Genomic DNA, 25,551 nt, shown 5'->3' with positions numbered 1-25,551 from the left:
CAAACCACATGTGAAAGCTCCTTCCCTACTGGATCACAGTCAGAGAATTTACCATGACAATAGCATTGGATTATTCTAGAACAACTTACAGAGGTGAGAATCAGTGTTTGGTTTCTCAGTGTCCAGTTTTGTTCATCACCAGCTCACCCACACTCCCTGTCTGCAAACACTAAAATACATGTATGATTCCACCCATGGTTATTCCCAAATAAGCCAAGGCACATGTACCAAATCACAATCAAAACTCACACTTTACACTTGTTAGACTCCGGACAATCTGAGATTCTCCAATCTCAAAAGCAAAGGTATCATAAACACTGTTTCTTCTCCCTATGAAAGCTGAAGAGGTGGTGACCATCCCTAAATTGGATGACAATGTTCTCAGAGGAAGAAAAGGCATATCTGAGTTACCCATACCAAGCCAAGCATGCTTTTTTCAGGGCAGATGACAAGAGGGAATTTAGACCTAAATAACTATGATGGGTGTAAAAAACAACTCTGTCATTAACAAATGCCCCTTTTTTCAACCAACAACAGAGCTGGCTAAAAATAATAGTAATTTAAACTGAAATGGAAAAATGAGATTTTTTTAAAATTAGAAATGATTTTTCAACCAGCTCTAGCAAAAAGAAAGTAGAGGAATAATAAAAGTAAAAGACATGGAAATGCAATATTAGATGTACTCTGTGTGTTATGGCTCTTGCTACAGCAATAGCATCTCCCTGCTCCATCCACAATTTTCCTGGCAAGATCAAAACCAGGCTGACCCAGCACCTCACCCCATCTAATTTATTCCTCCACAAAGAAACATAAATAATACTCCCACTCTTCCTCACTCAGCTACCATTTATCAGTTATAATCACCCTCACTCCTAGATAAAGTATGTTTCCAGCTTTCTGCATCAGGGGATAACTTACAGCAGCAATTCAAAAATGTGTTTGCCCAGCTAGGCAGAATTCAGAGCAAAAAGGGAAGTCCTGCAGGATGTGCTGGTCTCTGATAGCCAAACCTCTGAACTGTTACATGAAGAACCAAGTCTGAACGAGGAAAAGGAAATGTACACATACAACGACTTTGCATTTCTATAATACTTCCTCTCCACTGTTCTCTACAGAGGAACAAGACATGAATCTTCATCATCCCCATCTAGCAGGGATGAAACCCTGGCAGTGGAGAGGGAGAATTTCCCCAAGATAAAAAGGGTACTTTTGGTGGGAAAGCAAAGTTTGCACTAAGAAGCGTTACTGGCTCTCAGGGTGCTGCTAATACCATCAGCCTTATTTTTCCTGACAGAAGAGTCCCACCATGGAACTGCTTCTCCAGCACAACAAAGGGCATTGAACTTGGGAGTTCAGGGAAGCGGGAGGAGGGGGGTGGAGAAGGGGAAACCGGCAGAGTTTCAAATCTTTGGTGTGTATTTATAATGTTGTAGAGAAACTGCATTTGAGGATGGAATGATTATTGATTTCTTAATGGATTACTGCTGCACAAATTTACACTCCCCCCCAAAAACATCAATCTTAGGATAATAATTATAAACCTATCACAGTGTATAGAGCATTCTGACTGAGTAGAAACTTATCGCTATCTGCCGGGAAATGGTCAGTTTTCTAATTTCTCCCACTCCAACCACATTACAGCATGGCAAGGAGCTACTGAAAAATACATGCTATTATAAAACAAAGTTTGGAATAGCCACCAGTCAACTTTCATTAAATGGACTCTTTTAAACTACTGCCCTTAAGACAGTGCCTGATCCATTGGTGAACAAGTTAATTAGCTATTAAAATCCTTTTATGTTATTTTTCTCATTGTAATGAAGCACCCAGCATTGAGTGAGACTCCTTAATGGGCAACATACATTCACAAACCCACACACCCTCACTTTTTCTGCTTATCAGCCTACAGTCAAATGTTTCTGTAGCTAAGTAATTTTTTAGCAAAGGCATCCATAGAACAGCTTTGCTACAAGCAGCATCATGTTGCAAAAATGACTGAAATACCACCAAGACTCCCCTAACTTCAGGAAGTGTCAGACCAAATCACTGGAGATGGGGCACTACAGAAATTTAAAAATCATTCTCAACCAAAAAGCTCAATCTGAACCCCAAACTTTGTACAAGGTGCAGGAGTGTGGAAGATTCAAGTCTGTCTCTGTTCAGTGGCTCCCACTCATACCACCAGCACTGTTTAACTAAAGCTGTTATATGAGGTTACAGTCCAAATGTGAGCTGTGAGATAAAGGCAACCTGTGAAAGGGCTGGCTGTGAACCCAGCACCTCTGAGCTGCTGGCTCCATCCCTCTGCAAGAGGCAGCCACCCTTTGCACTGGGTCAGAGGCAGCAGAAAAGCCAACTGCCCGCCTTGTTGACCACACAGTTGATGACCTGTGTGAGGTATCAGCACAGCTCAGAGTGCCTTTGTCTCTGCAGAAGCAGAAAAAGAGCCAGGAGCTCCCATCCCTGCTCAGACACCACCCTCTCACTGTGTGAGACCGTGCACTAAACTGGATCAGCAAATCGATCCAAGCTAAAAATACCCCTTTTTGTTATTTGGCTTTTCTTTTTCAGAAGAAAACGCTGGCATTGCCACAGAGAACAAGGAATGCTGGACTCTGCTTGGAGTGCTTGTCTCAGGAATAGTCATCTCAGCTAGAAGGGCATCTGGGGCACCTGCCAGTTCTAAGACCTTTAAACAGCCCTAACTAATGACAGCCCACACACCCGGTGCAATTCAAAGGTGTGCAGGTTAAAACCCTGCACACAACAGATTGCCAAGCTCCCGCAGCACTGCTCAGCTGCAGACTGCTCCAGAGCAGAGCTGCACTTACACCCTGCTCAACACCAATCCTGCTGTTCCCAGTGCTGGGCCTTGCTGGAAGCAGTGCTAATGGAACAGCTTGTACAAGCCAAGGGCTGGAATTGAAATGGAAAGCTGAGGTACAGCTTGCTCGTAATCTGGCTTGTAATTAGGCCTTCCATGCCTAAAACAATTTCAAAAACAAATGCAGCCAGCTGATGTTCCCCCAGACAATGCTTGTCACTACCTACAGCTTGCCCCTGTGATAGGGGTCTGCTCCACAACTGTGTGGAATTAGAGAATCTCCCACAGAGTGCAGTGGGCTTTGGATAGGTCTTAAATGACTCATGAGAAAGCTTGCCAGCTACAGAGTACATGGATCAGCACCTTAACTCTCATTTCTCTAAGAGGCTCCAATTTACTTAGTGCAGCAACTTCTCCCCTTTTCCATAACCTACAATTCCATCTTTCCTCCTCCATCCCAAGAACTACTCATAGCTGCTGTAGGACAACAAACATCTCCAAAAATCCTCAACTTGAAAGGTGGTTAACAAAAAAAAAAAAAAAAAAAAAAAAACAGCCAAAGCAAGCAGCATTCTCCAAGGAACAGAGGCCACATAAAATTGAAGCAAAGGACCCAAAATTCAACACTTGCCATCAGCTTCAATTAGCAGCAAAGTGGGGTTTGGGAAAACAAGGGCCTCTTCAGAGCTGCTATAGGGCAAATATGAAATCCCAGAATTAAACACAAAATCCCCACATGCACATTAATATTCAGAGGCAATTACCTTTCAGCTTAAAGTCAGCCAACATGCATCTTACTACTGCAGCTCTTAAAGCAATCTTGTTTACAACTGGAAATGGATTACATTATCTCAGCTCCACCTATCCACATAATGCAGAGCAAACTGTCAAACATAAAATTACAAAATGGTTATTGTAAGGTATCCCCTTCAGCATAAAAATTAATTTGACCTATTTTATTACTAAATTATTACTCCCACACAAATTTTCTATCATAGATATCTATCAGCACTGACATTTATATTCCAGTGAGGCACTCTCAGATGCCTATTTTCTTCTTCTCCATCTCAAAGGTGTATTGAACAGATTTGATGTAAACAGCCTGCCAAGCTAGTTAAAATCTTTAAACTTTACACATACAATTAGATTGTGACAATAACCATTTGCTTAGAAAGAGAGAGAGAGAGAGAGAGAGAGCAAGGTACCTACACAGAGTTTCAGATTCTGAAACAAAATGCTTCACCAATTAAAGAAATGATTAATCTAAATTTAAGAAGGACCTACAGATATTTTTACTACAGCTCTGGCAGGTTCTTCTGATTGTCACCAAGAGACATGATTTGACACAATGGCCCTGATTAAGAATGTGCTTAAGTCCTATTAAAGCCAATGGAAGTTAATCATCTGTTTAAGAGCTTTGCTAAATCAGGACCAGAACAGGAGACATTTCCAAAAAATCTGGGCCTAAACTGAACACACACTAATTAGCTGCACACACCAATTACATGATTATGGATGAAACACAGTTGTTTAGCATTTACAACAGCACACTTTGTGTGGAATCATTTAGAAATAAGGTCTAATTATCATTCCATAACAGGTCCCACAATGCATTATAAGCCACATATAGCATATTAATTTTACTTAAAGGAATAGCTTGAAAAGGAAAAAGTAAAAGAAAAAAGCAGAAATCCTTCCAATAATATTAGTCCAAATTCTCAAGTGGATCAAGATCTGACCCTTTTGGAACTTGACTGTGTCCACAGGGAGAACGTCTGAGCACTCTTGCTCGGCCCAGTTTCCTTATTGCTACATTTTGCTTACAGAAAATATTCACTCTTGCATTTCAAAATGCAACATTTGAACTCGATGCTGCCTAATGACTTAAGCCCTGCACTCAGAAAACAAACAAATTGGCATAGAGCTGCCTACCCAGGATAACAAATACCAGCACATTATTCCTAAAAAATATTTGTGCATACAAACCAAAAGTTGTTCTAAGTTCATTTGTGAATGATCTCAATCATTTGAACTGTTTGACATTAGCCAGAACTGACAAGTCTCACATTTATGTCCCTTACACTGACATTTATTAGTTTTTCTTAGCAGCAAGATTTTCAGATATGTCACTAAAAAAAGTCTCTGCTTTCATTAAAGTAAGGAAAAAAGGCATTCCCAAAGCCAGAGACTGCTGAAAAGCCATGCTTCAGTGCAAAACACAGCTCAGGAATGAGAAGATCCATCGAGAGTTAGATTTATTAAACAAACACACATTAAAAATAAAAAAAAAAAACCCTCACGGTATGTAAGGCAATCTTGGGATTTAAAACTTGACTCATGATTGTGAAAGTTTGGAGCTGGCATGCCAACTTGGTGAGCCATCTGCTCACCAACAATTTATAAACGAGACTGCTGCCAAAGCCACCCGATTACTCAGTTCTAATATTAGTGATGTAACTAAAACATGCTTGAAGGGTTTTTCTCCCCATGGACCAGGAAGCACAAAAGAAAAAAAAAACCCTCACAGAGAAATAGTTAAAAATAAAACAGGTAAAATGTATTTATTCTATATTTTCTTCAAGTCTGGTAAGAAGGAACATTAGAGATTAAGTCGATGCTTTAGTTCTGTAATTCCCTCTAAACCAAGTCAGAAGGGAAAAAAATAAATCAGTAGAGTGATTACAAATGATAGGATAAGGAGAATAAGAGAAAGGTTTGGGTTGGAAGAGACCTTAAAACCCATCTCATCCCACCCCCTGCCATGGGCAGGGACACCTTCCACTCTCCCCAGTTGCTCCAAGCCCTCTCCAGCCTGGCCTTGGGCACTTCCAGGGATCCAGGGTCAGTCACAGCTGCTCTGTGCCAGGGCCTCACCACCCTCAGAGTCAGAAATTTGTTCCTAATGTTCAATCTAACCCTGCTCTCTGGCACTGGGAAGCCATTGCCCCTTGTCCTGTCACTCCAAACCCTTGTGAATAGTCTCTCTCCATTTTTCTTGCCACAATTAGGTCATGCCAAAGCCTTCTCTTCTCCTGGCTGAACAATCCCAATGCTCTCAGCTTCTCCTCATAGCAGAGGTGCTGCATCCCTCTGATCAACTTGGTGGCCCTCCTGAATGATGTATTCTGTACCCAATGCCCATTTGTTAATGATTGAAGTAGTGGTTGGCTAGAATCAAACACTGTGCTCATCTCATAATAGCATTTAATACATTTTGAAAACAGAGTAAAAAAATAATCAAGAAATTGTGCACGTGGCTAGAAGGTACAACTGCTGATTTTATTTGTGAAGCCAATTTTACCATTAAAACAGGGCAATTTAGGATAAAAACATTATCCTATTTAAACAAGTCCTCTCTTATTAAAACTCAACATTACAAATAGCAGCAAAACCATGCTGGAAGTCACTCTACAGTAAATAATCCTTGGGGCAAAAGATACTGAAATGAAACTGCATAGAAAATTACTCACTCAATCATTTTTAAAACGTTGAGTCACAATTCAGTTTTGTTGGCCTGAAACTCCAGATCTATCTCCATGGCAAGTGAGTAGCAAATCCCAAAGCACAGCCACCATTCCCAGAGCTCAGGCACGAGGATGTGCTGCTGCAGGAGCAAAGCCAGCAGTGCACCATGTCCTACACCACCACTGCCTCCTGTGTTACCTCCTGCCCACAGAGGTCACTAAATAGTTTAACCACTGGCTTCAGTGTGAGCACAATCAGGACATTTCCAAGTGCTCTGCAGGGGACACTAATTAGATTCAAAACACAGGCGGTCCTGGCGGCATTAATTAAGAGGACAATGACAGTGACAAGCACCGGGCTTCATTTCAGAGCACCTTGCTCTATCACTGCCAAAAGGAGTAGCTTTTAAATCTGCAGTTGGAAATTAAATGCATCATCATTACCCAATTACCATTCTAACTAGTTTCCTCAACAACAGATCGGCTTTATTTACAATTAATTTTGGTTAATGAGCTAGTTGTAGTTTTATCTGACGGATAATGGGAGAGAATTAATAATTGCTTAATCCACACAAAATTTTGTTGTTCACATAGCACACAAAATTTTGACAAATATTTCTGAATTCCAGCCAACAACCACCAGCACATTTTCACCATCTGAAAGCAGCCAAAGCTCAGCAAATGTTACCATTTTACATTGTAGTAGGTTAAACTGTTTATATATATAATTAGAATTATTATTATAAACTACAGTCATAATTATAAATTGAAATTTCATCACTGACTCATAAGGAAGCTTTCCACCTTCCAAAACACCTGGCCAGAACAATTGATTAAGGTCATCACTTGGATGGTCTACAAAGATTTATTTCATCTGTAGTTGTACAAGAAAATGCTGCAGAGACTCAATATGGAGAATAAACTACTCTGTGCACATTGGCTATGTTGTCTATATCACACGTTTGTCTATTCCCCTCCAACGAAATTAAGCCTGGTTCCAAAGCCATTTTAAGCCCAGTCCTAATTTTTTTTTGTTTTGTTTTATTAGGCATTGGTTTTAAGCCATCATCTTCCATTGCCACATCACCACCTTCTCTCAAAAATACTTTTCCCTTCCCAAATGCTGGGAAGGGCTGGCTTTGCCTCCAGCCAGTTCCATTCTCTTCTTCCAGCACAGCAGTCTCTGTCCGTCAGACATAGCATCAAACCTAAGGATCTCCCTGCATCCAGTCATTAAGGAACCTTGGGTAATTATATACCAATTATCATTCACATTGCTACTCTGAAAACACTTCTACCTTTTTCCTAAGGCTCCGTTGTTCTAGGCTGTTAAAAAGAACAGCCAGAGTTCTGGGGCAGGAATGGGTGAGCTGGGACACAGATAAAACATCCTGACATGAAGATGAGGAAGAACATTACAGAGCAGCACTATAGATTATTTCCTGGAATGCACTGCAGTTTGCTTTGGTTTTGAGTACATATGTGATATATATTTACTTGAGCAAAAATCTCACTACTATTGATTTCTCTATAAATATTTAATGGTTACCAGTCAGAAGGTAAATTTAAGTAACACAAGCACTAATGACATTAAATGAATGAAGCACTTTAAAAGTGAGAAAAAAGCAAACACTTCTTTCCAGCATTTTAGACCAGGAGCAGTAAGACAGCAACCTGAAACCATGTTAGATGCTGATAGCCTGACTCATGTCTGGTCTCACAGGCAGAGCAGAGAGGTGATTTTGCACAAACATCTCACAAAAACGTAGGTTTTGCAAGCAGCAAACTTAGCAGAGACTGGCTTCCAACAACTTTTCCCCATGCATTTGACATTTGAAAAGGGTGGTGCTAAATAGTTTTTCCTTCAGCCAAGGCACAACTCACATACCTCTTTCTCCTCTTCCTGGCTTCCTCATTTCATAAGAATTGCACTTTCCTAGTATTTTTCAAGCCTGTACTTCTCTGTTATATGTGGCTGAAACCCTCTCTAAGTGCCTTCCATTTGTATTACTGCACTGCACATGCATAGGCTTGTTAGCAACCAGGGCTGGACACATTTTCCTATATTTTTCTTTGGCCGCCAACCTTCTCTACTTGATATTAGGTAATTTGGGGGCAGCTGATGGGTCATAGCATTTAGACTATGAGAACACTCTGGGATTCACGTGTAGGTACACGGGATTTTAGAAAAATAAATTGTGCAATTCGTAGAATACAAATTTAAAAGAAGGCCAAGAATAAACTCACAGAGCTCTCAGCCTGCTAACGTTATGTACTGCTTGACCCTAACATACACAACTAGCACAGCATTCTTCTGAACTCTTGAGAGCTACCTATACTCTGACAATTTGCAGTCACATACACAAATTATGAAGCTGACTGCCTCCCACCTACAGGAGCTGCATTCTTCTAAGATTAATTTCCCTACTTTTTCTCTACCTCTTCAGCCTAAAATTTTGTCCACTCATTTGTATCTCTTCAACTGGTATTCTTGATAATGCTCTTAAAGCTGAAAAAGCATAATATACCAAGAAAATATTGTGATATTATTTAGATTATCCAAAGGATAATAGCCTACAGGAATAGAAAGACCTGTGTATTTAAGGTAGGGAGAAAATTTCAAGGAGGGGGTTTCAAGTAAAGTTGATACCCCAGATTGTTCCACACAGCTGCACAGGGATGTGTTAGACTCAACCAGGAACTACCTGTGCTGGTAACAAGGTCAAAACAACTGGTAAGGTTGACCCAATTTTGGGAGATTAAACTGTAAAACTATTACTTACAACTGCATTTAGGACATGCCTAAATCTGAGAGGTGATGAGGATTAAGGCACTGAGTAAATTTAAGGCCCAATGGTGTATTCTGAAATATTGCTGTACTCAGGCAGATTCTCCAGGGCTGCAGGAGAGAGGCCCCTCACCACGACAGCAATGCACATGCAATACAAAGCCTGTACCTGGGAACGAACAATTAAAAGCAGTATGCAAAACTGCTAATTAATAAGATTTATTCTCCTTCAGGGGCCGTTATCTTGACAAGGCAAACCCTGCAGGATATCAATTTCTCAAGAAATAAGATTAAAAACCGAACCATTTTATTCTTTTGCCTGAGCTGCCTCCCTCTATCACAGATCTGGCTGCTAACCAGAGCAAGGTCTTCAGTCTACTGCCACTCTTTCCTGGAAGCTTTTAAACCATCCACAACTTTAAGAGAATAGCTACTCTTCCTCAAATGAATAAACCTCATACCTCTTCTGGGTAAAGAGACTTGCTGTTTTCATACAGAAAGAAGCAATTTGTTTCATTTTCAAAAGAAGGGAACTCACACCATCCTGTTTGCTGCTCCTTGGAGTAAAGCAGATATTTAATTCACACGGCTGAAGTTTAAATGATGCACAGATAGAGTTACCAAAAACTTACTCAGTTTGTGTTCTATGGCTAGATCATTACCTAAAAAAGCAACTTTGCTTGCAAAAGGAATCATAAAATCTCCAAAAGCTAAGTTGCTGTCTAGAAAAGATTAGGTATGAATTCTCACAGAACCGCACACAGGCATTCCCAAATCAAAGAGTAATTTTGAGAAAAATGACCATGGACTTGAGCATATCACAAGGCTCTGCAGCCAGCATTCTGTGCCACTCACCAACATCAATTTTCATGGACTGAAAGAACACGTGCCCCTTGAGAAAAACCAGGACAACATCCCTTTCTTCTGATGGAATTGGGAGGTTTTAAAGGCTGGGGGGGGGGGGGGGGGGGGGAGAATGCAAGGAAAACGCCACTAAAAAGAAGCTGAGAAAACTCCAGCCTGATGCTGAAGTTCACAGTTTTGTTCAAGTGGAGGAACAGAGGGGATAAACAAGAAAACCCTGCCATGGGAATGTAAGGCTTTGTCATGAGTGCGGTTTAACGGCCAACGGAGCATCTCTCCCGTAAGCCCTGCCCAGATCTTCCATTGGCTGCAGAGGAAACCCAGCCCACCTCACCTCCTCACACCAGACAGTTTGTAACAAAAAAAGATGGTAGTGGGGCAGGCAACAAGGGGAATGGATAAATAAGGTTTATCTACTTCAGGATTTCCTACCTCCTCTGAAAAACATTTGAGACATCCAACCCCCAGGACAAAGGGCCTGACAACAGCAGCACCAAGGTGTGGCTGGATATTCTACCCCACTGCATGAAGTTTCCGGGTGGACAGTAGAACCAAGTCCTCCAGACAGGGCAGGGACCTGAATATTCACACTGATCTTCCCCTTCTCTTTCCCTACTGCAGTGACTACACCTGTGCCCAGAGCAACCTCACAGGAGGTAGGTACCAAACCACAGCAGGAAAAGAGGCTAGAAAAAACCAGTCTGTGCAGCTTCTTCAAGTAACATGAAACCATGGTGGGGAGAGCACACAGGTCTGCAGTGAATCAGATTCCCTGGCTGATGCCTTGTGTAAAGCCCACAGTCTGCTAAGAAGAGGGTCTCCTACCTGTGTAGGAGAATGATACACTTCAACTCCTCTTTTTTTTTCACTACCAGCTGGTAGACACACAGATATTCACACCATCCACACTGGGGGTGGGAGCATGGTTTGGCCCTAGGACTGACCTCCCCCCCATATGTCACAGCATATGCTACAGCTGAGATGGCCACAATGCACAGAGCATCCCCACACAATTCCAGAAGGCTTTAAGCACTTGCCCATACACAGGAACACCTCACCTCTTCAGAAGGCTTCAGGTACCTGCCCATACAGACTAATATCACAGCACCTCAGCAGGCTGCAAGCATCTGCCCTTCTTGTTCTTCAGCCCAACCTTTTATCCCCTCCTGTTGATGCACTGCACCTGTGTGCCCTCTGTTCCCTTTGGTGGTTGCTCAGTGCCCCTATTGTTCCCTTCAATAGCATTCACCTGTCCTGCACAGCTGTGCCCACTGGGGATGAGGCTGGGCCCAGCCCCACTCCCAATCACCACAAACTCGGTGCCTACACCCATACCTGAGAGGACACAGGGATCTGACCACCAACCTGAGCTTCACCAAAGGGAAGACCAAGAGCCCTGTGACCTCTCTGGACAGGACAAACACAGAGAAACCATGAGCTAAAGGATCTCATACAATGCACGCAGAGCCCACTACCTCTGTGGTTCTATGCCATGGCCACACAGCGTTACAGGAATTAACCCCCAAACTTGAAAGATTTTTTTAAAAATAAGAGGCAGAGAGAGAGCAAAAGTCAGTGAAGAAACCCAAAAAAGACATTCTAATTCACAGAAGTTGACACAACCTATCAGCATAGAAATGAGGGGGATCAATCAAGCCCATGCTTTTCCAGGAACAGTGCCTGCTGTTTTACGGTACTTTCCAATGTAACACCTGTAACAGCACTTGCAGGTGACCCTGCCAACCAGGGCTGTGCTCAGAGCTGGAGCTTCTGCCAGCATCTCTCTGCCTGTGAGGGATTACAGTTCTTCAAAGCCACAGGCTGACACAGCAGTGCCAGCAGAAGCCAGTAATGTAGACCTGGCTCCAGATCAAGGGCACATTTTGCTGGGCAGTGTGAATAGGGGCTCATCCACACACAGACCTGGCAATGCTCAGTGGTGTGGGAAGAGTTAAAATTCCACACATACACCACAACAGGGTACTTCAGGACCACCACAATTATTCCTGTGCTGGACAGGAAATAAGCTGCACTGGTATTAAGGTACTTCTGACTGCGTCTCATTGTGGGGCTGCAAAAATTAAATGTGAAATAACCCCTAAGCAAAAAGATATTGTAAAAACATCCTACTTTAGACAAAGGCTAACATGTACCATCCAAGTCTCCATCCTAAGTGATCTACAGCTTCTGTGATTCAGAAAATAAAAGGCAAGAGGGAAAAAAAAAAAGGTACAGAAACATGAAGGGACTCCCTCCAATGACCAGAATTTGAAGAAAAACCGGGCCTCTGGTGACCTAGCCCAGAGCCATCTCTGTCACATTCATTGCTTCTCAGTGATAATCCAGCTCTGCTTCCTTCCATTGGGATGTGGCAGTCAGCTGCCTTGACCCCAAAGAAGCACCGACTACCCTAGGGAAGGGACAACATGCTGTAGCACAAGGTCCTCACCTGGGCTGGTAGCACGTCTTGACACTACACAGAGCAGTGGCTTAACCAATTTTTTTCAATTTTTTACAGAATTTCAGAACAGGTCAATTTTAGACCTGTTTCAAGGTGGGCTCTTCAAGGATTTTCATTCACTGGGATTACTGAAGCAAAAGGCAGAAAAGGAGGCTCTGTCTTTTCTCCCAGATAGAATGGCATCAGTCTTTCAGGGTGCCCCTCTTGGTACTGGAAGGATGAGCACTGCTCACCCTCAGTACTGCACAAAGGTAGCACAGGCAGCTGCATTTCCACCTCTAAAACTTAATCCTGCAAACCATCACTTAGCTGAATGACTAGACACAGCCTGTGGCCCACAGGAACTAGAAACAAGCCTTTGAACCAATTTCCTGAGAGAAGATATCCATTGATTTCAACAGAAGCAGCACCTTCCCCCAGATTGAGGGGTGGGAAACACAGAACACTCTCCTCCAACAGGTATCTTGTCATCCAGCTGCCATCAACGTGTCATATTTCATGGAAGAGGAGGATTGCTCTTTTCATTGGCATGTCTGAAAAGGAACTGAAATTCCAGAAGCAAACACTGAAAATTTGCTGACTACAAAGCTAGCAAGAGCACAGTGTTGTAACAGGGTGTGTACCAGGGAAAGTTAACTGAACCTGACAGTCCAAGAGAATAACAGAAGCTTCCCAAGGAAGGTGTGTGCTGCAACAAAGCCCTGGCAGACGACCTTTCAAGGGACTTCCATCAGAATGAATAAAAACCTATTTAATGAGATTAACTGATCATTTCACTCCACCCTCGTTATAACACTCACTGAGAGGGAGGAATGTTTTTGCAGCTGAGTATGCAGCTCCATAGGGAATGCCAGGACTGTGACAGAAGACAGGAAAAACACACAGGAGAGCCCTTCACCATTGCAATGTAGGCTACAGATACTCAAACACCAACTCATTTCAGTGGCTACTCTGGCTTGGTTTACATAGAGTTCCTATCAGAGGAACTATGTCATGATTTTAACCACATCACTGTGAAAAATCCGAGCTGATGTGGATAAAGGTATAACAATTCAAGGTACATCCCAGGAAATGCTTAATTTCCAGTTAACCCTTTCCTCTGTTTGAGTTGTAGTTTTTTTTCAAAAAACACAGTGTAACACTACTTTGCAGAGCTTTGGTTTCTTAGGTGTGGAAAACCCTTCTATTTCTGTTAAAATCCTGATGATTGCCTTTCCATTTAATATTTTTTCTTCTCAAACTCCAAGAAAGCTAAATGGCTAAAACTTTGATTACCACTACTGCCCTGGCAATTCCCAGGAAGTCTGAGGATAAAAGACTGAAGCAAAGACTGTGCTCTTGTAAGTGTCCAAGGAGTTCACTTCTTACAGTTCCCTGCCACACTTTATTGAGCTCATCCCTCATGTCTGAGCTCATCTTGGCAAAGTCCATCTTCACTGTCCTTCAACCTGCCAAACCACAGGTACATCTGTATTGGGCATCACCGTGCAATTCCACAGCTGAGTGCTAAAAAATCAAAGGGTCAAGACTGCAAAGTCAGACACAAAGGACTGGAGGGCATCTCAAGTGACTGTGAAAAGTCCACCTCCCTGCACTGAGGCAGGAGATACCCAGCCCAATAAATGCTGCCTCCCATACTCCTGAAAGGCTGCTGAGGAAAGAACACTCCTCAGCATCTCGAGGTGATCAGGTCCAAGTTTTTAGCACTTTCCAAGATATTTGGAAGAAAAGGAGACCTGAATCCCCAGCTCAGAGCACAGTAGTTTGGCTGCCAGAATTCTTCATGCCCCAGTGCACACATCAGGGGAGTGACTGCCTCAAAGCACTGATTCAGTCCCTCTCTGCAGCCCAGCCTGGCCAGCTTCAACCACCCTCCCTAAAGGAAAGCCTCCATCACCTCATCCTACTGAAAAGCCCACAACACATCCTGAGCCAGGAAAGAATCCCAGAGCAAGGTTCAGCCTCACATGCCTGGGAGTAAATTCTGGTGGTGACAAGGCTTGTTTGCCCCGGAGCTGAGGCATGGAGCAACTTTTAACTTGATGTGGTTTCATTCCAACAGGAACGAAAATTCCAAAATCAGGCTCCAAAATTACATTTCTTTATACCTACAGATGTGCTGATACAGCTGCGGTACAAGTAACTCTCTGCTCAGGACAACACAACTGTGACAAAACAGGAGTTGTATGACAACTCAGGCTTCAAAAATGAAAGTGATCAGGAAAGGTCTGGGGCTTTGATGCCACAAAAAAAAAGTACAACCGACAGTCCACCCTGATCACTTGTAAAATAGTATTGGCTACATTATAATGAAACATTACCCAAGTTCTCTTTAAACAGCACTGCTGAAATCATCCCCACTTAGTGCTGCTGTCCCAATTAGTGATCTCGTCAGCCAGCACAATCGTTCCCCACCACGGAGAAAACGCCATCGCCTCATTATTTCCAGCAGCAGAGTCAGCCGCCATGGCTGATTCTCTTAATGAATTAATTCTCATAACTTACTAACGCTTCCAGCTACTATAAACACCTCCTGAAAGCATACCACAATTTTAATCGCTTTCAAACATCAGATGTTGGGTTTGATATTTATGATTGTTCTGACTCTGTTTCATTTAAGGGCTCCTTTTGTCTATGAAAGCAAAGATAAGAAAGTTAACTGGGACACCCACTGTCAAGCCTCTAATTTAAGGGGAAATTGCCTTTGTTGCTGACTGTCAGATGCTAATAGCTGCTGCTACTATTTTCCCTATGATACCAGGCCAGGGATCTTGGAGAAGAGTCCTTCATCCTATACAAAGCAATGATTGAGTCAACTAATTGAACAACTGTGCCCCTGCAGCTTCTAAAGCAGACATTCCTCTAAGTCCATTTTAACCTACAGGAAAAAAATATCTCTAATAACTGTAGTAAGAACTCAGTGTGGCATTGTGGGGAGGTGACTGGGAATTATTTCTTTTTAAAGCCTCTTTTATAAGGATTCCCCATTAGCCTTTAATTAGCATGCCAGCTCCTATTCGGAGGTTTCTGATCACTCACAGCCCAGTTCAGCACTCACGGACAGGAACAAGACAGACTCCCTTGAACTCGGTGGGGTCTGTGGGGGGGCTTAGGGCCATGCAGGGAACTCTGTAGTACCAACACAAAGTTAATTGAGCAAGCCTGTGACACCCAGCTCTGCCTGTCAGCCTTTGTAAGAGTTTTCCTACAGAAGATCAAAAGAAAATCTGGACTTCCAGATTTGGGGCTATGTAAATATATCATCTGTACTCAGCAGGTGTAACACTAATTCATCTTTTGCTGTAGAGAAAAGTGAGATGATCTATCAACCTCTTTGGTTTGACTATTTACATGTATTTTAAATCTTTGCTTACATAAAACTACAGTGAAGTATTTTAGAACAGAGCATCTGCCAACACACATGCAGTGCTCTGCTAAAGGCAGGTATATGTAAGATCATCAGTTAGCTATGACAGGTGATTTAGTGTGATTCATCTTTCAGGATCATCTCATTCACAAGGAAAATTGAGTGTCATCCTCGTCCGTAACCTACAAATACCATCTAGATACTTGAAAATGACAATAGGTTAAAGGATGCAGCAGCCAAAATATTCGACCCAAACCCTTTTGGAATAGAACCTGAAAACATCAGTAATCCAGACAGAGCTACTTACACAGATTGCCAGGGGCTAATGAACATAGAAAACTCTTTACCCAGCACATAATTTTGCTGTTGCTGGGAGAGCACTACTCAGTCATTTCAGCACAGATCCAAGAAATTTCCTTCTTTTGGTGTTTCTCCTTCTGAGCCAGACACAAATTCCGACTAAATTAAGAGCTGTGGCTCAAAACAATTCAGTGGAAGGCAAGAAGAGAACAAAGGTCAAAACCTGGATCTCTACCTTGCAGGTGCACATCCAGAGCACACAGCCAAAGAGGGCCATGTGCTTCTGGCAGTGACTGGCAACCAATCCAGGAGTGAAATATTTGGGGTCTGCTCCCTGTATCACCTCCTCCACTCCCAAGTCCTACCCAGCCAGGATGACATGCCTTGGGCTTTGCTGTACTGGCAGCCAACATCACTTAATCTCCAGCAACCCACTGGAAATCAAACCAGTCTGAAATAGAACACAGCCACTGCCTCTACCTAAAATGATGGATGATGGGTCAGTCCACTGGAGCTACTAAATTCATATAAAATATTTCAAACAGCTATTCCATCTCTATCTCTCCTTTTACAACACCAAAAAAACCCCAAAAGAGTTTTTAAAAAGAGGTGCAGGCCCCTGAGTTACCAAACCTTTAAAAGGATTTCCTGTGCCCCACAAAACAGGTGGAAAGCTCTAAAGCCCAGCCTGGCGATTTAGCCTACACATGCCAGATTCAAGATTTGGCCAAAAACCTTAAATGAACCAATGTAACAGCTGCCACAAAATCCCACAACCCCTGATCAATACCTTCCATGTTTAAGGCAGCACAAGCCGCCTCTCTGCAAAACAATCCTAAGCCTGCAAAGAGTAAATAAATTACAATAAATATAAGAAGCTTGTGATTTGTTTGGCTTGGGAAACCCAGGCAGAGCCCTTAATTTTTTAACAGCAGCACGTCCTAATCTCAAAGCATTTGAGACACCTATGATAGGCCAAAAAAACCCTCTAAAAAAATAAGATATTCACCAAGGTTGCAGATACATATGTGTTGCAAAGAACTAATGAAGTTTAAAAACCATTGAAAATGTTAACACAATGAACATGAAAATACTGAGTGTGTTAAAGTCTTTTACATGACTTGATTCTAGATCTTTTTATTCCTAATTTGACTTTGGTTTTCAGTCTCGATTATAAAGAAGATTTAAAACACAGATACTTTTTTCCCTTCCAACGAAGCCTTCCCATTAATAAAAAGGAAACAAAGAAAATGAAGAAAGTGAGTAGTAAAACTTTTACAACATAATAAAGTATATCAGAATCCCAGTGCAGCACAATTGGAATTGTCTAAAGATGCTGAATTATGGGTGGTTGTCATATAAAGTTCAGTCCATGGTATTAGAAATCATATTCTGCAGCAACATGTATATAATTGAGAGATCTTCATAATAACCCTCAGTTTAAAGGCTCGTAAAACTGCGCTTTACCCGTAATTTGCAAGCGGAAAGGATTCTTAAAGGGAAGTAACATCTTTTTCTCAGAAAGACTTTGAGAACAATACACTGTGCATTTTTAAGCAAGGAACCCTAGAAGCTCTCTCTTTGAGAGATTTTGGTAGGGTATTATACTAACCCTCGGTTTAAATAGTTAAATATGTATCTGTAGTACACACAAACCAGAAAGAAAATTAGTATCACATAGAGAGGAACACTAAGTATGTTGAAAGCAAAGCACACTACATTTTTTCAGGACTCTAAGTGCAGAGGTTACATTAAGGTAAATATCTTGATATAACACTGTAACCAACACTTAAACAAGGTAGGGCACTCACACACACAGAAAATGAAGATTGTTGCTTTTATGAAATTGCGTAAACTACATTTATCCACCTCCCATATATAACAGGAGAATAATTCTATAAATATTATCAGCTCTTGACACTTACTGTGCAGACTCACTAAACTCTCAGTTTCTACCCAACATTCCAAACCAAATTCCAGTTTGTTAAAATCAACTAGAGTTTTGTAAATAAAACGTGTTTGTTTTCAAATAAAGCTACTTCAAGCTGTTTCGGGAAGCAAAGTAAGTAATAGTAGTAATAATAATAAGAACAACAATTTCTATTTGGATTTCAGAACCTGAGGAAACAAAACTAGCACATGTCAACCCTAGTGTTTTCCTACCTGGAGCGGGTACGGACCAGCTCTCAAATGCCACCTTGGGATAGTTCAGACTAGTAATCCCATTCATGTTTAGATGAGACACCAGCATGAACAAGAACCAAAAAAACAAAAAGAAAATCTTCCCTGTCCTCCTCTGTTATTAGCAATGCCAACAGCAGTGGCTAAGACCTGGTAAGCAAAGCAAGGACCAGGAGGACCAAGCCAACCCAACCCTGAGCTAGAGAGAAACAGGCTTAAGAGGAGACTTACTGCCTGCCATGTGACAGGGGGAGGTGTGCTGCCCATTGGGAGTGCTAGAGGTGAGGTCGATGGCCATGCCGCAGTGCTCCCTCTCAGGCGAATAGTCATTGTCACCTGCGAGCACAACACAGGTCCCGTAAGTTTGTATCGTTTGTATCCCTTCTTCGGCACAGATACACTAACATGGAGAACCACAGCCCGCTCGCTCCCTTCGCCCCTGCCCTTCCCTCCTTCACCAGCGGGCTCTTCCAGAGCCTGTCACACCTCTACTCTCAGTTGCCCCAAGAAAGATTTGGCTGATTTTAAGAGCTCCCTCAAAGCTACTGTCTTAATAGCACCCTATTTATTACTCACACTCCTGTGGCAAACTTTGTCCCAGCTGCTGGTTTTAAATAAGTTAGGATTACTTTTCCATTAGCAGACAAGGACAATCCAGGCTGGGCAAGGGAAGACTGGAATAGTAATTCAGCATACAGACCTTCCCCAAAAAGCTCTGGGTTAACTGACAGTTAAACAAAGCACAACCCCCCCATACAGAAAACAAGAGAAATACATAGGGAAAGGCATAAAAAGTTTTTGGCTGCAGTTTGAATTTCTGGAGAGCAACTCTCTCTAACTTGCAAAGTTCATTCACCCTCAGCAAATATTTAAACCTAGAGATAATCACCCATGCACCCATCCCCATGCATGTCTCAGTCATACAGAGAACTTATATGTAAATGCTACTAATTCAGTGTCAGTGCCGACACTGTACACACGGAAGCTAAACTTTCAGGTTTCTGCATTATACAAAGGAGAGTAGGAAAAGAAAAGTAATTCAGAATAATCAAAATGACTACTTACATGTAATATATCCATCAACAGCCTCTGCTTCCATAGTCAAAGTGCAGTGCTGCAAGGCAGAAAAGTACACCCTCAGAGACGCCTGTCAGTATCAACCATTAAATGATTAAACTTACTTAAAGCCCTAAGTAGTTGCCCATTTTATTGCTGTTGCAACCACTGCCTAGAGAAACACACAAGCGCGCTGCATGTGCTCGTTTGCAAATCACTGAACTCTTCCTGTAAATTATGTGAGCAGACATGCAGCTGCCTCCTGGCCAGGTGGCACCTGGATCATCCTGGTCTGACCATACCTCTCTCTCTGTGCCCCACTCACATTTTTGCCTGATCTGAGAGTTCTTTTCCTGACTTTCTTCTTGTTTCTTCAAGCTGGGATGGTACTGCTTTATCAATTATCTGCAGCCAGAAGAGACTTGGAGGATATGGATATTACTAACAATTGCTCTTTTCACACACACTACAAGACACTGCCTCCTGGTCTAAACAAAATAAACCCTCCTGTGTCCATTCCCCTTGGACACAGTTGTTCCAGCTTTGTCCCACACCTCTGTGTGCACACACACCTGTACACACACCTGTTCACTCTAACCCTATTTATTTGCCACAGCACAGGGCCAAACATCACATTTCATACTCCCAGATCACACATTTTGTGGTGTGAAGCAATATTAAAGTTTCTGGAAGCACTTTGCTGACACAGAACAAGCTATTACTTTCCCGAAACCCAAGTAACTGTATAGAATGACACCCCCTAGCTATCATTTGATATATATTGTGGGGGGGGGAGAAAAAAAAAAAAAGGAGAGATCAATAATCATAACTATGTTCTTTTAAGTAGAAAAGTTAAGAATCTGACATGACCAGAGGAAAATTTTATTTCCTCTCTCCCTCCATGGCCTCTTTTTTTGCCTTTAGTTTCAAAACTCTCACTGCACCAGGCAGCTAAATTATTCACAATGAGCCATTTCTGTATTGATCGCCAAGTATATTTAGCCCTGGCTCCTGGAATTTCTCCATTACTTACTGGAAAACAGGCAGCTTCACTTCTTGTCTCCAAAACCACTTCCCTCCCCCTCCCTTAACCCTCTTTCCTTCCCTCCCTCCCCACTCCCTGCCTTTCCCCCAATAAATAAATACTTTTCTGTGTGCTCTTCTTTGGTATAAAGCAGATCAAATTCCCAAGGCATTCAGCACATAACACTTAAATTTCAACCTGCCTAGCTGCTACCAAACTCTCTTCAATTACTGATTTTCACAACTCTTAAAAAGAAATCTAAAAAAAAAAAAAACAAAAAACAAAAACCAAAAAGCAAAAAAGTTTTCAGAACAGGTAAGCCACTTCCTCAAGCCCTTCAAAATTACCTTATCTTTCCCCTAGTCCAGGTAGGCAGGCACACACTGAGAAAAAGAAAGAAACATCAGAAGCAACAGGGAAAGATCATCCCAGCCAATGAAGTGGAAGGAAAGAAAGGGGAGGAAGGGAGGAGGAAGAGAAAGGAAGACAAAAAGAAACACAGAAACATCCATAACCTAAATGAAAACACGGCTTGAATTTTATTTTTTTATTTCTTCAATGGGGAGAGGAGGAGGAAGAGGAGAGGGAAAAGAAAAAGTTTGGTCACCATTTTTAGGCTGGTGATGGCAAATCCCAGCTGCTGAGCCTCTCCACAAGGAATGGAGGGAGAGAGTTTTGCTCGAGCTGAAGACACAGAAAGATGGAGAAAGTTTAAAAAAATGGTTTTTAAAGGCGGGGGGAGAAGAGGAGGGGGAAAGAGGGACGGGGAAGGGGAGAGGGATAGGGGAGAGAAACTCGCCCCCGCCACTTACAGGTGGGGCATGCGGAGCCGGGGAGCCGGGAAGCCCCGGGATGAGCCGGCGGGGAAACTCGCTCAGGAATGGCACATACTTTGAAGGAAGATGAAGAAAAAAAAAAAAAAAAAAAAAAAAAAAGGAGGGAGAGGGAGGGAGGGAGGTCAGCCGGTGCTACAGCAATGCGATTAACTAGCGCGGAGAGAGAGAGAGAGAGAGAGAGAGAGGAAAACTTGATCCACCGGTTCCTTACGGATTCCACGGGATCGGGGGGAGCGGAGGGATTGCGGGGCGGGATGAGAAGAGGGGATGAGGGGCGGGATGGGAAGAGGGGGGCCCGGCGGGCGCACTCACACCCCGCGCAGCAAAGCCGGGCCAACTTCCCCGGAGCGCCGCTCCGGCCCTGGGCGACGCCGGGTTCCGCGCCTCATCCTGCCTCTCCCCGCCCCTGCCACAACCTGTCAAAGTCATGGAAGTCCTGCCTCGCTTGTCATTTTATTCCCTTTCCCCCCTTCTCCCCGCCGCAGGCCGCAGCCCCCCGGGGGCGCGCAGGTGGCGGCGGGCGCTGAGGGAAATGGCAGCGGGGCCGGGCTGGGTAACGGACCGGCGAGACCCGCCGCGGCTTCTGCCCCTGCTGCCTTCTGGTCTTCGTGGGGGTTTTTTCGTTTGGTTGGTTTGTTGTTTTTTTTTTTTTTAATTTTTTTTTTAATATATATTTTGGGCTAACAGCAACAAGTCATCGGCGCCCGCGGGGATGCTGCACAGCCGCGCTCGGCTCGGGGACCCTCCGCACACACAGACCCGCACGGACGGACCGAGCCCCGCGTCCCGCCGGCCCCGGAACGGAGCTGTCCCTCCTCCCGCCGGGGAAGGGGGGACCGAGGAGGGAGAGGAGAGGAGGGGAGGAAGGGAGGGGAGAAAGAAAAAGAAAGAAATAATAAGAAGCCAGGCGCAGATTTACCTCAGCCGCGCAGGCAGTGAGTCAGTTCCATCCCCCTTTTGTTTGTGTGTTTATTAGTGTCGGCTCCCTCTGCCCAGTGGAGGTGTGTTTGTGCACGGCAGTTGGCTGTGGGGGGACTAAGGCGGCGGAGGAGCCGTAGCTAAGGGTAATCCTGTTTTTACTTCCTCCATCTTCAGAGAGCAGAGGGTTAGCCTGGGACAGCTGGTCAAACCCCGAGAAACCGATCCGGCGGCGGCGGCGGCGGCCGCTCTCCCTCCCTCCCTCCCTCCCACAGACACACACACACACGCAGAGACACACACTCATTCGCTCCCTCCTTCACACACTCCCTTCCCTCCCTCACACACAGATACGCGCACACCCTGCCTGAGACACACACACACACACACTCCCTCAGAGATACGCGCACTCCCTCACACCCATACACACCTCCTCCTTCACACACACTCCCTCAGACACACTGTCCCTCCCTCAGGCTCAAACCCACGCACACTCATTCACTCCCTCCCTCACACTCAATACCCCCTCACGGGCTCACACTCTCTCCCCTCACGCACAGCCAGCCACTCACACATTCTCACTCCCTCACTCACACTCAACCCTGCACACGCACTCACTCACTCACTCCCTCACACTCAGGTCTCCCCTCAAAGTCCCTCACACGGACACACTCGCTGCCTCACTCGCACTCAGCCCCTCACACACCCTCACACTCAATCCCACGGACACTCATCCCTCACATACTCACGCTCAGTCCCTCACACACTCACACACACTCACACACACACACACTCGCTCCCCCCACCACCTTCAGACCCCTTCCCGCCCCGCGGCGCCTCAGCCCCCGCGGGGCCGGCGCGGCGGGGGGCGGGTGCCCGCAGCCGGCGCGAGGCCGCTCAGCGCGCTCGGCAATCGATTACAGGACAAGTGCGGCCGCCGCTGCCGCCGCCGCCGCCACAGTGCGCGCCCCGCGCCTCACGCGGGCGGGCGGGAGCGCGCGCCCTCAGGGCACGGCCGCGGCCCCTCAGGGCGGGCACCCCCCGCACCCCGCCGGCAGCCGCCGCCCAGGGGCTCCCGCCGGCCGGGTGGAGGGACCGGCGGAGTCATGATTCAGCACTTCTATTTATAACCGCCCGGGGGGCGGCCCGGCTTGTTGCTTAATTAAACATTCGCGGCTGATACGAGCGGAGTTTCCGCGTGGAGACGGCCCGGGTGCGAGTAAAGCCTCTATACAGCATTCCATCCCGGTCCCGGGAAGTCGGTGTGTGGGAAAAGTGTAAAAAGCAGCATTCATGTCCTGAGGGAAGTCCTTTCGCTGCCCTACAGCCAAGGGTGAAAGAACGGCCCCGAGTATTTCCCACAGCGAGGCGACATCCCCACACTGAGGGGACACCCCCTCAAACCCCCTCAGGGGCTTGGCCCAACCCAACATTCGTGTCTGAGGGTGAATTTTTGCTATGTTTCTTCATGGAAGTTTTCCCTGCTTTCCACAGGTCCTGGACCAGGTGCAACAGCATTGTCCTTGCTCTCTTCTCTTTGAGCTGCTGGGCACTGGTGACCCTGGTAATGCCATCATGAGGCACCAGAGTTCACAGCCCATTGAGAAGCTGAGGTTGAAATGATGACATTTCAGTTTGCAAAATTAAGCAAGTACGCACTAGAAAGCATCAGTAGTCAGGCTGCCCATACACCCTGGAGACCCAACAGAGCAACTGATGGGAATAATGGAAGAGTTATCCTTGCTTTTCATTGGTACCAAAGGAGAGTAACACCTGAATTTTGCCACTGAGTTTCAGACAAACGCCATGGAAGTACCACCATCACTGCATACCCACATTCTTTGTATATCAAAGACTCTAGGAACTGGAAAAATTTGCTTGGAGGCAAAATCTTAACTACAAAATCTTGAAGCAAAAGCCTTAACTCTTGCTCTCACTACACACAAGCACAATACTGTTGTTAGAGACAAGGTGAACCCCAGGTTTTATTAGCTCTACCGCTTCACATCAAATGAGGTTCTGCTTTATAGGATAGCAGCAGAGCCACCCAACCCTGAGAGATGGAGACAAACCCCACTTTGGAAAAGACACCAAATGATTCAGCCAGCCCAAGACTAAAGTTAATTGACAGCTCTCTCCCCAACACCACAAATTTGAGCCAATTAGTCACTACACCACATCTGTGAAGTGTGTTTAACTTAACTCTTCTCTTTTTGCATAGGAAGAAGGCAGAAAGGTCAGGGGACTGGCCACAGAGAGCACTCTGAGCTGAGCCTAGAAAGCAGACTTTGTGTTTCCCACGCCTACGTATCAACAACTAGACTTGGCTTGCCTACACCAGAAAATAGACTGGCATAGCTGGAGCTGGGTAATTACACCGTAACAGTTTATGCCGGAATAACTCTCCTTGCGGACACTCTCCTCCAGATGGAAAGTGACTTCCCAAAAGCTGTCCAAATGAAGTCACTCAACAGCACACACTTGGTGTTTTGTCTTTCCCCCCACCCCTCCTTCCCCTCTTCATTTTGGGGGGTAAAAATTCCTGAGATGCGGGCCTCGGCAGCAATTTGAAGCCTTCGATCACTTTTACGGACCATTAAAAGTGGGGACAAATGCAAAACATGTCATTGAAATGGTACAACTCTTGTTGTCAAGATTTTTATGGTGCTTTTCATCAAAATGTTGAAAACTGAAAGCTTCCAGCTGGCTCTCCATACAGGTAATAACTTAATAGCTAACAGCTTTTCTCCCAAAGCTGCTGGAACCTGCTTGAGCCATGGAAGCTGATGGGAAAAGCCAGACCCATCCTCTACAGTAAATATTTTCTGATTTTTTAAATCAAGCTGCTCTGCAAGCTTTTGAAACCAAACGAAGCTGTGTAAACAAGGAGTGACCAAGGGAAAAGTACAGGGAATAAAGTGGCAGGACTTGGCTTTGTAAAGCAGCTTGCTAACTCTGAGGGCCGCAGAGATGAGCACATCCTCACTACAGCAACACTGGGCTGAATCACTGTTTCAAGGCAGAACTTGGCAGAACTTGGCCTGTAGCAAGAGCTCCATAGTGATTTGCTTGCCCAGCTCAGCAAAGCTGCTCTGGTGATCTTGAGGGCCAAGTGATGGCTTGGGGATCAGGAGAGCCAGATTCACATCCATCAATGACCAGAGGGCCTCTGCATGATTTTGGCCAAGCCATTATTGCCCGGTATTTCAGTTCTGCATTTCTGAAACACAGCAATTAAAGCAATGAGAGTGTTTCTTCTGCCAAGCAGTGTCCCAAGAGCAGTTCTCAGCTTTGCCACATTACAGAGGTCCCTCTGGCACACCTCTGCAAGAGCCCTTCCTGGAGCTCCTGGGCTTTCCATTGCCAGCCACAGGACCCCTGCCTGCCCTGGGACAGTGTCCTGCCACCCAAGTCCAGCTGTCCCTGGGATCACAGGCTGTGCCAACAGCCACCTGCTCAAGAGTGATG

General features: G+C 44.5%; 1 protein-coding gene across 7 annotated transcripts in view; it reads right to left on the bottom strand.

Moving 5' to 3' along the window:
* The window catches only part of IKZF2 (IKAROS family zinc finger 2), a 118,252-nt gene extending 95,902 nt beyond the window's left edge, over nucleotides 1–22,350 (bottom strand). For 2 of the 7 annotated variants that reach the window (XM_071434334.1, XM_071434335.1), the window contains exons 1-3: nucleotides 22,085–22,350; nucleotides 19,315–19,363; nucleotides 18,481–18,585 (exon numbers count right to left, since the gene is read on the bottom strand). In XM_071434334.1, the coding sequence (XP_071290435.1) occupies nucleotides 18,481–18,585; nucleotides 19,315–19,348 (139 nt within the window). In that variant the 5' untranslated portion in view covers nucleotides 19,349–19,363; nucleotides 22,085–22,350. Of the gene's footprint in view, nucleotides 1–18,480; nucleotides 18,589–19,314; nucleotides 19,364–20,676; nucleotides 20,713–21,141; nucleotides 21,220–22,084 lie in introns of those variants that run through there. The other 5 variants (XM_071434330.1, XM_071434333.1, XM_071434332.1 and 2 more) reach the window with 4 other exon arrangements.
* Between the last annotated feature and the right edge of the window lie 3,201 nt (nucleotides 22,351–25,551).

This window comes from Agelaius tricolor, unplaced genomic scaffold (genome assembly GCF_023055355.1).
Source record: "Agelaius tricolor isolate 1412-34295 unplaced genomic scaffold, bAgeTri1.0.p SCAF_10, whole genome shotgun sequence".
NCBI classification, from domain to species: Eukaryota; Metazoa; Chordata; class Aves; order Passeriformes; family Icteridae; genus Agelaius; species Agelaius tricolor.
This window is presented reverse-complemented; position numbering and strand designations above follow the sequence as displayed.